This window comes from Monopterus albus, unplaced genomic scaffold (genome assembly GCF_001952655.1).
Source record: "Monopterus albus unplaced genomic scaffold, M_albus_1.0 scaffold405.1, whole genome shotgun sequence".
NCBI lineage: Eukaryota > Metazoa > Chordata > Actinopteri > Synbranchiformes > Synbranchidae > Monopterus > Monopterus albus.
The window spans coordinates 56,552-69,460 of NW_018128285.1; the positions used below are offsets into that span (position 1 = coordinate 56,552).

Genomic DNA, 12,909 nt, shown 5'->3' on the forward strand with positions numbered 1-12,909 from the left:
TGCTTAAGCCGGATATTTTGGCAGAATTTGCGTCTTCATAAAGAGAAATATGATTTTGGGACTGTGATAAAGTCTAGTCGGCTCATAATGCAGCCAGATCTCACTCTGTCGCATTTTTAAATGTTCATTAACATCCGTGCTTTTAAAGAAAGAGGGATTTCACCTATAAAGTGGACATTTATTTATAAAGAGACCAGAAAAAGGTCTTCTAAAAATAAACAAAAAACTCGTTGTTTGTGTTGGAAGTTAATGACAAAATTTGGACGATACGTGACAGTGATTCACACAGCACGTACAACACACATGGACAGAAATGGGACTCGGGAAATGAGATGCTCAACATGTTGGTCTCCAAGCCTGAGAGGAAAAGTTTGGGGTGAGATGGTGATGGGAGTCACCTTTGTTCTGATGGGTAATACAAAGTGTAGATGTCGTCTGCGACAGACGGAGGATTTCTCACATCCATTTGCTCTCTGTCGTAATCCAGGGACGGAAAGGAATTTCCATCTTCATCATAAACCCCACCGTCAAGTCTGGAACAAAGTAGACGTTTTGACCATCTGCTTTTCAATCTGCTCTGTGACTGAGTCCTGACAGCAGATTTAAATCTAATTTGCATATTCGATTTGAAAGCAAGTCAGACACAGTTAGACTGACACAGCGCATTGACAACAACCAACATGGTTCAAGAGTTCTTTTGGAGATTTTGTGCCATAAAAACCATGATGTCTATCCACCTGAGATGTTACTTGTTGTCCCAATTTCTATTTGCATATTATTTCTGTTATTACTGTGGCACAAATACATTTTTCCTCTAAAAACAGTTATATTTTTCACATAGCCTATTTCTACAAAACGTTTTCTGTTAATTATCTAATCACATAAATTGGCCGATTCCTGGCTGCAGGACTGACTGAGACGCTGTACTTCACTGCCCCAGCAGCCTAAATTACATTACCGCTGCTCCCTGGTAAATGTTTCTCTGCAAAATTTTCTGTGCGAGCAGCCCTATGGATTGGCTGTCAGATGCTGTTATCCAGATATCCACTAGGCTATCACAGCCACAGACATGACTAACTCTGAAGCAAATATGGTCTTGTATAGTGACACTTACAAAGTAAGTAGGAGTGTACATACCTAACACTGGCAAAGTTTAGTCCCAGAGGTGAGCAGTTGACGCTGTAATGCATTATGATTCCATAGATGACTAAGGCTAAAGTCGCTTTATTAGACATTGTCCTGCTGCAAAAGAAACAGAACGACATCAAGTGAGTCCACATGTGCGTAATTAAACTAGTCAGAGGAACAATGATTTGACGCAGTGAGGTGGATTTAGTTATTTCTTGTGATATTTAATAACTTTCATATCACAACTTTGAGTTTCTAAAAACAAAAAACAGCCACACCTGACTTTCTCCCAAACGCTCCTCACTTTTACGCAGCGTAAAAACCACCAAAAAGTGCTTCCTCTTACCAGTTGCGAGACGCTGGACGCGATACGCTGAAGACTTCGACTGGGAGAGTGAGATAGGATCTCTATCTCAGTCCCTCTCTCTTCCTCTCCTCTCCCCCTCTTTCCTCAGTGAAGCTTCTCTTCAGTCTAAAGGTGCTTGTCCCGACTGTGCAGCTCAGTTCTCGGGGATTTCTACGTGTACTCGGTCATGGGCGACCAGAAGAGCGCGAAACATTTGTCTATGGAGAACTTTCCTGGGTCCTGTAAACTTCACTCCCCTTGGATTTTTATTCATGAATCCAAAAGGCATGGCTTTTTCACTTGTCACGTCGGTAAGGGGGAGTGGAGAGGGGAGCTGGGGCTGCGTCATCGCGCCACCATCCCATTGGAGAGCATCCTTCCTCCGCGTCAATGAAAGACTGTGAGCAAGACATACAAAAAAGAAATGGCTCTTGAATTATTAAATGTATTAATTAAAGAGTAACTAATGTCAACATTTGGAGTCACGCCATAAATCGGATCACGTGTTTGAAGCCTGGTGGGAGGGAGGGAGCTGTCCAGTGCTGAAATATGACTGATAGCCTCTGTTCTAGAAAACGTTTCTCTGACTAAGACACCAGAGAGACCTCTCTGAGGCAACTGGGTTTATTTATCAGAATATGGTTAGATTGTTTCTACCCGTTTCACCATTTTAGTTACCTCTCTTAAGGGCAGAGGTCAGGCTCAGCTACTTAACCAGAGCCTAAAGTGTTATTCAGACTTTTGGGTGAATAAACATTTCAGCTCTGACCTACTGTATTGATTTTTCTTCCTTATTTTAGGCAGCATACTGTATTATGGCAGTAATAAGACGTTTCTGTTCTGTGATGTATCAACTTTGAGTTATACAGGATCGATTGTGGCTTTGTCCTAATGCATATCTCACAAAACCCATGGGATTTAGATGGTTTTTTAGCAAAAAAAAACAAAAAAAACCCATTGAACCTTAACACATGAGACACACACTTTTCAATGGAAAACCACAAAAGCTGCTACACTGTTGTTGATTTATTTATTTATGCCTTTAACATGAGCTACTGTCTTGTGGAGCTGTCCAGTGCTGAAACGTGACCGACAGCCTTTGTTGGAGAAAATGTTTCTAAAACACCAAAGAGATGCCTCTGAGGCAGGTGGCTCTATTTATCAGTATATGGTTAGATGTTTTCCCACATGTTCCTTTTTACATCCACCTTTCTGGAGATCGGTCTCAGTTACAGAAGAGACACTTAAATCATTTACAGAGTTTGAACCTGGGTCACGGGGTTGAGGGGCATTTTCCTAAATGCTGAATAACAACTACAATTTAAACCATCAAGGAATAACTTGGTGAAAAAACTCAGATACTTTACTTTAAAAGTGTAATGCAACAATTTGAAAATGCTTCATTAAAGTATTTCTTCTGCAGATAAATGGCCCCTATCAGTGATATACAGTATTATTATATAGTTAATCCTAATGCAACAATGTGAAAGAAGCATTTTACAGTTATACGTGCTTCAGGTGGAACTCATTTTATTTACTTTATATACAATTAGTTTAGTCCAGTGGTTCTCAACCTAGGAGTCGAGACCCTCCAGAGGATCACAAGATAAACTGAAAGGTTGTGAGATGATTAATCACTGGAATGAAGACAAAACAATTCTGTTTCACAAATGTGTATTCAAAGCTTTAATATTTGCTTTTTGTGCGAAATACTGGAGACTTACATCTTCGGTCCTTATTTAATTTCTTTTTGGTGGAAGTGCTAACAACTCATTACCATCTTAAACATGACACAGTTCCCTTTGTGTAAGGGTTCACAAACTAAAAACATCAAGAACCACTGGTTAAATTTTTAACAATTTATTGTGTTATTAAGGCTTTTCATATGTTTCTACATTAAATCTTAATGTTACAATACCAGTGAGCACAACTATGAAATAAATGTCCAGTAGAATAAATATTTCCTTATTATTTACTTTGAAAAATGGCTGTGGATTTGAAGTATAAAATACCATAAAATGGAATTCCTAAAGTACAATAACTTTCAGTTTTTCTTAAATACTTTACATTCTCTGCTTGTATTGTAGAAATGTGTATCGAAAACTATAAGTAAACTTGGTTTTCTATTTTAATTTCACTCTCAAACCTGAGTTTAGGGCCTAGACAATATTCTTTAACAGTCAGCGGTGGCTTCCTTCCACACAGGTGTTGAATATTTAGCAGGTGAGTCAGATGGGTCAACACATTTCTGGCTCTGACGTCATGTGACAGTTTGCGTAGTGCAAAAACCACTTTACTCTGAATTTTTAAACTGTTGAGATTAAAGTCTCAGAGAAAATGTCTCCTCACACTGAATCCTTTTCTTGTTTCAAGGAAGTACTGCATCCAAGTGGCTGTGAGAAGAAATTGCAATGTTGTGTGTCTCGGAGCTTTTTATGTCACAGACCATCCGGAAGACAGGACACAATCTGTAAAAAGATAAGGCACATGGGAATATCAACAGATAAGTAACTAGCTGTAACTACACTCACCGTTTTAAATTGTCGATAGTAAAATGTAATTAAACTGCACCTTAGTTTGAGAACTAAAGGATTAGGCTACAGGACTTTAATCATTTAAAATGGGTCAACATCACTGAAATAAAGATTTCCTGTTAGCTGCCTTTTTAAAATTTGTACACTAAACAATGTTAGGTGGAAAATAATTATGGATCAAACAAGACAATCATAAAATAATCATGAGTGTCTTATGCTGAATGAATCAAAGTAATCACTGTAAAATGATGATTAGCCATTCAGCTTTGATCCTCGCTCAATACCATTAAAAATATTTACACACTCTAAATCTAATAACTGACTAGATAAGAACATTTACCCATGTAACCACCTGAGGAACCAGTGGAATATTAATAACCTGCTTCCCTGAGCCACTGTTTATAGAAGCAGTTTAATCTCCTGTTGAAAGTTGGTCAGAGTTCTTGTTTCTTTTCTGACCTCTCACAACAAACACTCATTACATTCCCAGTAACTGCTGGATTTTTTTTTTTTTAAATGAAGCTCATAAACAACCTGATAAAGGTAAAAGTAAAACTTTACTGGCTCATAACAGTATAACGCTGTAGTAAAAGCAAATGTTCCTGTTTGTTCAGATGGGAATGGGCAAACAGCCGTCCTTCATTTCATACAGTTTAGTACCTGTTCCCTGGAGTGTGAGCGATTGTATGACTGAGCTTTATCACCAAACAAGACAAGAAGAGAAGAAGAGTCACTCTAATTTTAGTGGTGTTATAGCTCTTATTAACAGCTACTGGTGTTGACACTTCATATTTAAAGGGTTTAATTGAAGTTATAGTCTCAAGTGTTTTAATACTCAGACTTTAGAGTGCTGACCGAACATGGCTTTTATTAGACTATAAAAGTCTGTACAGTATGTGTCAGGAAGGGCTGAGACACAGTAAATATTAATCACCACTGTAGAAGAACTGGATAAATGTTTAAAACGGGGTTTATAATGAGTAAATACTGATGAGTAATAGTGTTAACATTAGTGCACTTTATTTACAAAGCATGGGGATGTTTAGGAAAAATACACTTTACTCTTTTTTGTAGCTTCTAAAAGTGTCAATATACACAACTGGGTCATGCAGCAACAAGCAAAAGAAACTTCATATTTTTATGAGAACAGGTAATGTTCTGCTAAAGAGACTGGTCAAATTGATGACTGAACCAAACCTTTCTGTACCTGGAATGCAGATGATTTAGTGACATATCATCAAATGTATGAAGTAAATGAGCATTAACATTCCTTAAATGATGACTTGTTCAGTAGGAACTCATTAGTGAAGGCCATAGTCACCTGATCATTTGATAATGAAGATTAACAGGAGCTCATGATACATCTTGCTACAATTAATGCATTAAATTGTTATGAATCATGCATTAGTTAATCATCACTTAAGTATATAATGCTACCCTTATTATAAAGTGATACCTAATTTCCTCTTTATATTATGTGATCTTTAACCTCAAATCCAGTTCTTCTTTCAGTGCATGTGATGACACTGTATCCAGTTTCTATATCCAATATGCTTCTTGTTACAAAAGCTATGAACATTTTCCACTACCTTGGAGAATTACACTTGAAACTGTATGTCTGGGTTCAAAACCAGCAGTTTAATCCATAATGAAGATAATTAGCTGTGGCCCTCCTCAGCCAGCTACAGTAGTAAAAAGTTGCTTTAACATTATATAATTTTGCTTTTAGTAAAGTGAAGGAGCCTGCCCCAGCACTGACAGGTCCACCTTGACAAGAGACTTCCGGGCGCTGCACACTGTTCTGACATCTGCACTGTCACCCTTGCAGCCAGCAGAGGGCGGTAGAGATGCATGATCATTTCTGATAATAAGTTGTGATTGAAAATGACGCAGACAGGACGCTTTGAGTCCAATATGTTGTGCACAGAACCATCCTCCACTCATGTCTCTACTACGTTTTGATTCTGCCGGTTCTCCTTCAGTGACTGTCAGCTGCACAGCTGCACCGGACGGATCTGTGTCTCTATCTCCAGCTGTGCGGCTCCAGTCCCGCAGGCAGGGTCGGCCATGTTGTTGTGTGGGGGTTGATACAAGTTTAGTAGTAGGAAGTAGAGGCTGTAAAGAGCTAAGGATACTTTCTCTGACTTTTTTCCGGCCACGGTCATGTCGCCGCTGCATCCATCCCGTCCGACCTGTGCGCTCTGACAACAATGACCGTCTCCTCCACCGGCTCCGCCACCGTTACGCACTGTAACAGTCCAGCTGCTTTGTTTTAACTCCAGCACTAGATCTAATCACAGTTGCTCTGCTGGATGGATAGAGTGAGGATGAAGACGGTTCGATCCCAGCTGGAGCAACTCGGATTTGTCTCTCCCCCTAGGATCTGATTCAAGTGGAAGGAAAAAGGAGAAACCACCCAAGAAGGACGCGGATAGTGAAGGTAAAAGCCCAAATGAAATACAGTACTGTAGGTTTGTGTTAGAGCAGCAGGATCAGATAAGGATGGGCCGAAACGCTGCAGCCGCTCGCCTGTCCGACCTGTCACCGACAAAGGAAGGAAGCTTTATAATAAGATAAACAGAAATCCTGTTCATCTGCAGACTGTAGTTTAAAGTGCGCTGCATTACAACGTTCAGACATAAATATCAGCGGATATACAGCATGTGCTTCAAGTCCCTGTGGAATACGAGTGTAACCATACGGGATAGGGAGATAGGGCCATTATACCACAGATAGATGACATTATAGTATCACCATAGCGATTTAAATGTTAATGGGTTCATGTTCAGTTATCACAGACATGAAGGTTAACTGTTATTGAAGAATTGTGGCAGAACAGAAGGTTAAAAGTTAAAATATGGTGTGATACAGTATGAATAGACAGATTTGTTGTAATTTTCATAAACCTTTACTCTAAAAATTCATTTTTTTATCTGTTTGCCCACTTATTGATTTAACTGATTTCAGTGTGCCCAGACACATCAGGCTGAAGGGCCACCTCATCACTGAAAATATCTAGCCACATCTTGACTCATGCAGATTCAGATGAGGTGAGATCAGGCTTTCTGTGTCACTTTGTGAAGTTGCTTTATCATTATTTGTGAGGGCAGGGTCTGGGGGATTGTCCTCAACATCCACAGTGTTTTTTTCCAAGCCTGCAAAGTTAACTCACCGACTGTCATGCTTCAAGTGGCTGCCAGATAAAGGCTATGGCTCAGCACTTCCTCATAACTGTGAATGAAGTGTTTTCTTTTTTTTTAGAGGCAGATACACTTGGAGTGAAGGAAGTTAATGGGGAATACCAACATTTGTAAGATGTACCTTACTATATATACCATTACATATGTACCAAGTGCCCAGCTCACAAAAAGAGAAAAGAAAAGTAGGTAAAATTTAGCTTTGTGTTCATTTATCCTACCTTAGGTCCTAAGCTATAAGGTTATCCACTTTATTTAAATGTGTCTTTACTGTATGTTATGGCTCAACAAACAGGGATTCATGGATTCACCTTTTCTTTCTCAGCACTCCATGAAGGATATTTGCCAACTTAATCTGACACTAGTCTTATACTTTCTTTACAAATTTGACATCAGTATACCATTCTGCATGGAAGTCGTTTACTGGAAATAATTTTTATGTAACACAACATAAGGCGTGGGATTGCCAAATTATGTAACTCATAACAGAAACATTGACATTTAGATATAAACTGTATTTCATATGGATTTGTCACATAATGGTTGACACTCTCACAAGGTCAGGACCCTTTGTACTGAATTAGCACATCCCTATGATCAAGGTTACTGTACCATCTAATCTACTTGTATTCCTGGAAGGCGTAGTCTAAGTTTGGTGCAGCTGGTGAAAACACTGCAAATGTGTAATGTGACAAATATTTTTCTTAGTGGGGAAGCACAGTCATCATCCTTACAAACTGCTGCCAGACTAACTGGTCCACTGTTCTAGAGTGGTTCCACTGGGAAGTTCCCAGCTCTGAGTAAACATTCAACAGCTGAATAATCTGCCTCACCCTGCAACTAATCATTCATCACTTTTAGTAAAATGTTCCACTGAATGATTAGGCAATATTAGAAAAACACAAGCAAAGCAAAGGAAGCAATTGGCTCTGCTTGTGACAGTGTATTAAATCCTTTAGGGTTCTGCCACTTAGGACCAAAAATCTAATTAATTACACATATACATATTGGATGAGCACTTACAATTTGTCTTTTTTTATTTTATTTTCTATACCAAAGCTTATGAGCAGGCCACTTGCACACACAGACATTTTGGGCTGTGCTTTCTCTAGCATGTGAGGGAGCTGTGAGCACTCTGCACTTACATATGAAACTTCAATTGAAAAATGTGATGTTTTATGATCAAATATCCTAAGATGATCTTATCAGTGGTCACTGTGGTTCAGTGGGTTTGGATATGAAAGCTTCCAACATATCAGTGCAGCACACTGTTGCCTCATCTCTGAGTCAAAAGCTGGATTTTTGAATAGTTTTTTCCAGAGGAAATAGCCCAGTCCAGTCACAGTCGATGCTGAGACTTCAAACCCCTGGCCCAGTTATGTGGTGACAAGTGGATGATTGTAGACAAAGTGAGATTCCCAAAATAGCTTACGCTTACTCAAGACCCAGGTGCCAGCATTCAGCTTTTCCCATTAGAACAACTATAAATGTGTGATGTCTGTTCTCTGGCAGCACAGTAACCAGCAACCAAACCAAAAATCTGTGAGAGAGTTTTTACATGTGATCAGGTCCAGTGAAATAAAATATTAACTTGTATATCTGAGATAGGTTCTCCTCTGGACTGAAGTATTGATAAGGAAGCTGAGGAATTGGCCTGCTATTTTTAAAATATGAACAGTCAAGCACTCTCAAGTCGTTCTTTTGTTTTACAGCAAAGAGCTTCAGGCTGTTTGTAGTATTTCACAAAGCAAAGGCTTTTACAAGTCTTTTCGTGCCCTCAAACTTTCCTAAAACCCAGTGCAGTGTAAATCTCATTTTGAAACATTCATTGGAGTTTCTCCTGACAGTCTGAGGCTTTACACCCCGACTGACATATAACATTTCTTCACACCCAGTTTTAAAGCTTTGGCATCAGAGGAATGTGGTGGATCGTGGCAGGCAGCATCTGTTGCACATCAGAGACCCTCTCTGTCTGCAGCCGCTAGCAGTTGTCGAACAAGATGCTGGGCTGGGTTTTACTCAGACCGCTGGCTGCACCATCAGCTTGTATCACTCCTAGTCAGTCAGACGTCAACTTCACTGGAGGCTGTGTGATCCAGTGAGATGCTAAAAGGACCACTGGCTTATACTTAATCTATAGCACATGCCAATTTTAAAATGCACCTTAGTGTTGCATATCTAAAAAGAAAGGTTTAAAATACATCTGTTCAGTTTATTTTCATCCCATAATGTTTACTTCACTCTCACATCTTGTACTGTAATGTTACCCACCTGATTCCATCACTCTTACACTTCTCCACATCTTCTAAGCTGAAAAAGTCAAGCTATTGATCGATCTGCTGATTATTAGGTGTTGCTTAGTCGTTTAAAAATATGTTTTTCAGCAGTCACTCAAAAAGATGTTCAATTTAAAGTGATATAAAAAGGGAAAGCCACAAATTTTCATATATTAAGAGTTTTAATCAGTGACATTTTGGTGTCATGGCTCTAGGGGCAGAAATGAAGGTCTGTCAGTCGGCCAATCCACCATTTTGCTCCAGACACGAATAACACAACAACTATCAGATGGATTTGCATAAAGTTTTGTACATTAACAGTTACCGGAGGATGGAGCCTCATTACTCTGGTGATGCCCAGACTTTTCTCTAGCACAACCATCAAGTTGACATTTGTGGTTGTGAGCGAGATGTTTGAGATGCATTACTCTGAAAATTGGTACAGATGTTCATGTTTCTGTCTCTGTAAACTGGAAAAGCTTTTGTGATTTTGGTTTAGCACAAAATTCATTTCTCATCAGCCTCAAGTGTATCTCGTCAGCGTTCTAACACAAAAACTAAGAAGGTGAACATGGTAAACCTACGTGCCAATTTAAGATTCATTCCAAAAGTCAAAAGCACTCAATTAAATCCATATAAGAAAAGTGCCAAATCCTCACATTTCAGAAGTTGGAAAAAATAGATTTTGAGGAATTATTGCCTGATAAATCATCAAAACAAAAAAATCAATGAATGGGCTAATTGCATATTCTTTGAAAGTGGGCTTTACTAAATAAAACTGTAGTAGCAGTTTCTAACCTTCGGGACTATGAATGCAGATAAAATCACCCTCAGATAACCATGCATTTGCACCTTACTCATCTTTATTTTGTCTCTACAGCTGGCCTTAAAATTCTGAACCATGCATCTTCACTATTTTAGTTATCAGAGAGTGACGGAACAAACTGAGCTCTCCTCTGCCTTATCAGCATTTTGTGAAGCCTGTGTGGAATTGTCCCTCTGTGATCAGAGTAGGGGAAGGCAACTGTAGACGAGCTGTTGGAAGTTAGAAAGACTGCAGGTCTGAATCTTCGCTATAACACAGAAATATGTAAAGATCCTAGTTTGAACAGTTTTAGTAAATGTTTTCTCCCACAGCCGATGGTGGAAGCTGATTCACTGTGGTCTGGTTTTGGTTTTGTACACTGCTCTTTCCAGTAGGTCATGTAGGTACGCGCTGGCTGAAATCAGGATTATGTGAGAAGATGTAAAGTTGACAAATGAAAATTAACCGCAGGCACTAAAGCTTGTAGAAGAAAGAGCATGAGAGACTCTCTCGAAAGCAGTCCCAGAAACCTGCACACGTCAGCAAACACTTATTGTTTAAAAGTGTGAGTAATGCATAACGGTGTTGATAACTGAATAACTACTGTACCTACAATAACTGCAGATTTACAGACAAAATCATTAGTTAATCAATCAATAAAAAGATTGATAGTTGCAGCCCTTGCTCAAAGACTTTATAGTATTCATATGAAAGTATAAAAATTCAGTTTCTTGCTTTGCTCGCTTTGTGATAACCAAATCTCACAGTGTCTTTCTTCATTTTCCTCCTCCTGCTATCAGGTGGTGTAGTTATCATGTTTCTGGCAGTTGACAGCAAGTATCTGCCCTGCTGATATATTTTTTTTAGGTTTTTGTGTTTTTCCTACAAATGCTCATCATTCTGCTGTTCACACCAAAGAAAAGGCTCGTGCCAGCACTGATTACGTCTCACATATATTTGCAAAAAGAACATGCATCTTTGTTTTTAACATTTACAGTCAATTTGGCTGAAGAAAGAGAATTTCCTGCATTCAGCAGATCATTTCACACAGTCTGTTCCAAATCACAGTGCATTGACTGAAGCTGAATGGGAAATCCAGCTGACTTTGTCCTAATTTTCTGTCTCTATCTGCAGCACTAAGACAATGGCGCGATGCTTCTCCAATCAGATACAAGAAGCAGCTTTTGTATATACAGTGTATGGCTGTTTGGTGATGATGTAAACTTTCTCTTTTAAACTCTCCACCTTCCTACTCAGTATGTTTTCATAGCTAAAGCTAGTGCAACCAAATTCCCATGTTTGTATAGTGTTGTAGGTCATGTTAGCTTCCTGGGGGCAGTGGACGAGATGTTGTTAGTAGTTACAGTGAGTTACTATAAATAGCAGCGAAGCAGATTTTCCTCGTGGTATCATGGCTCTGCTGTTCAGGAATGATCTTGTGCTGGACTCAATAGACTTGGATGTAAAAGTCAGTGTGACACTTAACATCCACTACAGAACCATCTGGCCTTTTCAGACGCTTTTCATTGTGACTGCTTCTTCTTTATGACCTTAATTGCCACTGAAAACACATTTTTTGCATTGTGTCATTTTCACCTTATTCAGTATTGTTGCATCCTCCCCGTGGTGCTGCAATCTAATCTGTAGACAAGGACAGAGTGTCATTATATGATGGCTGGCACATTTAATCAACATGGCACTCACAGAGCTTATGCAGACTCCGGGGAAAGCCAAGAGTCCACCAGAGCCCTCAGACAGAGGTCCTCCGCTTTTTGTATGAACCTGACAAATGTTAAAGGTCACTACAGGCTAGACTGGCCATGTGCAGGCCGAGTCAGGAGTCAGCAGTGTTTCAGCTCCAGGACCTGGTGATCAGTCCGTTTTTCTGCTATTATCATCTAAGGGTAAATCCTCCCTCCTCTTAATCCTCCTAATAGTTCAAGCTGGTAAAGCTGGTAAAGCTGGCACTGTCTGCATGGGTGCCCCCTCCCAATCCGACCTGCTGCCTCTCTATCTGTTTCTCTCTTTATTCACAGTAGAGGTAAATCATTATCTCGCTACTAATGGTAATTTTATCAGTTGTTTTGCTCTGCTGTGCTCTGCTTATCTATCATGTGACTTAGTGATACATAAATAGTGTTTTAGGTGTGTGAACAGTAATTATTTGGCTTAAGTAATATGAATTTAATAACATTTCTTTAGAAAAATCTGTCATCTTTGATGTAGAGTGTCATTTTAGCTCAGCTGCCTGTAAAAATTGTGCTTTATATCACTTTTATAACATTTTTAACACTGCTAATGCCAGCATGTTAACATGCCCACAGTGACAATGCTAAGATATAAATGTTTGGTAGATATAATATTCAAATTAAAGTTGTGGCCCAGGGATGGTGCTACAGTAGATTAAAAAAAGTTATTATAGTGTTCTCCTGAGAGAACTTTCATTTCTGTACCAGCAGAATCTATGGCAATCCACTAGTTGTTGGCATTTTTCAGTTCATACCAAAGTGGTGAACCAACCATCAGGCCGACCGTCAGTGGCGTTGTGTAAGAGAGTAGAACTATGTCTTTAGTATATAGCCAAGAGTAGGGACATGGCAGGGAAAAACAAGAGACACAAGGA

General features: G+C 39.3%; 2 protein-coding genes across 6 annotated transcripts in view; one reads left to right on the forward strand and one right to left on the reverse strand.

Annotated features, from left to right (window-relative positions):
* Window positions 1-1,838, reverse strand: part of LOC109951775 (glucagon family neuropeptides-like) — a 5,363-nt gene extending 3,525 nt beyond the window's left edge. For 2 of the 4 annotated variants that reach the window (XM_020586453.1, XM_020586456.1), the window contains exons 1-3: window positions 1,475-1,825; window positions 1,138-1,242; window positions 399-533 (exon numbers count right to left, since the gene is read on the reverse strand). In XM_020586453.1, the coding sequence (XP_020442109.1) occupies window positions 399-533; window positions 1,138-1,235 (233 nt within the window). In that variant the 5' untranslated portion in view covers window positions 1,236-1,242; window positions 1,475-1,825. Of the gene's footprint in view, window positions 1-398; window positions 534-1,137; window positions 1,243-1,474 lie in introns of all 4 variants that reach the window. The other 2 variants (XM_020586455.1, XM_020586454.1) reach the window with 2 other exon arrangements.
* A 4,082-nt stretch (window positions 1,839-5,920) lies between these two features.
* Window positions 5,921-12,909, forward strand: part of LOC109951771 (tyrosine-protein kinase yes-like) — a 19,029-nt gene continuing 12,040 nt past the window's right edge. Inside the window, exons 1-2 of one of the 2 annotated variants that reach the window (XM_020586448.1) lie at window positions 5,921-6,448; window positions 6,976-7,058. The gene's annotated coding sequence lies outside the window, so the exon portion shown is untranslated. The remainder of the gene's footprint in view (window positions 6,449-6,975; window positions 7,059-12,909) is intronic. The other variant, XM_020586447.1, reaches the window with a different exon arrangement.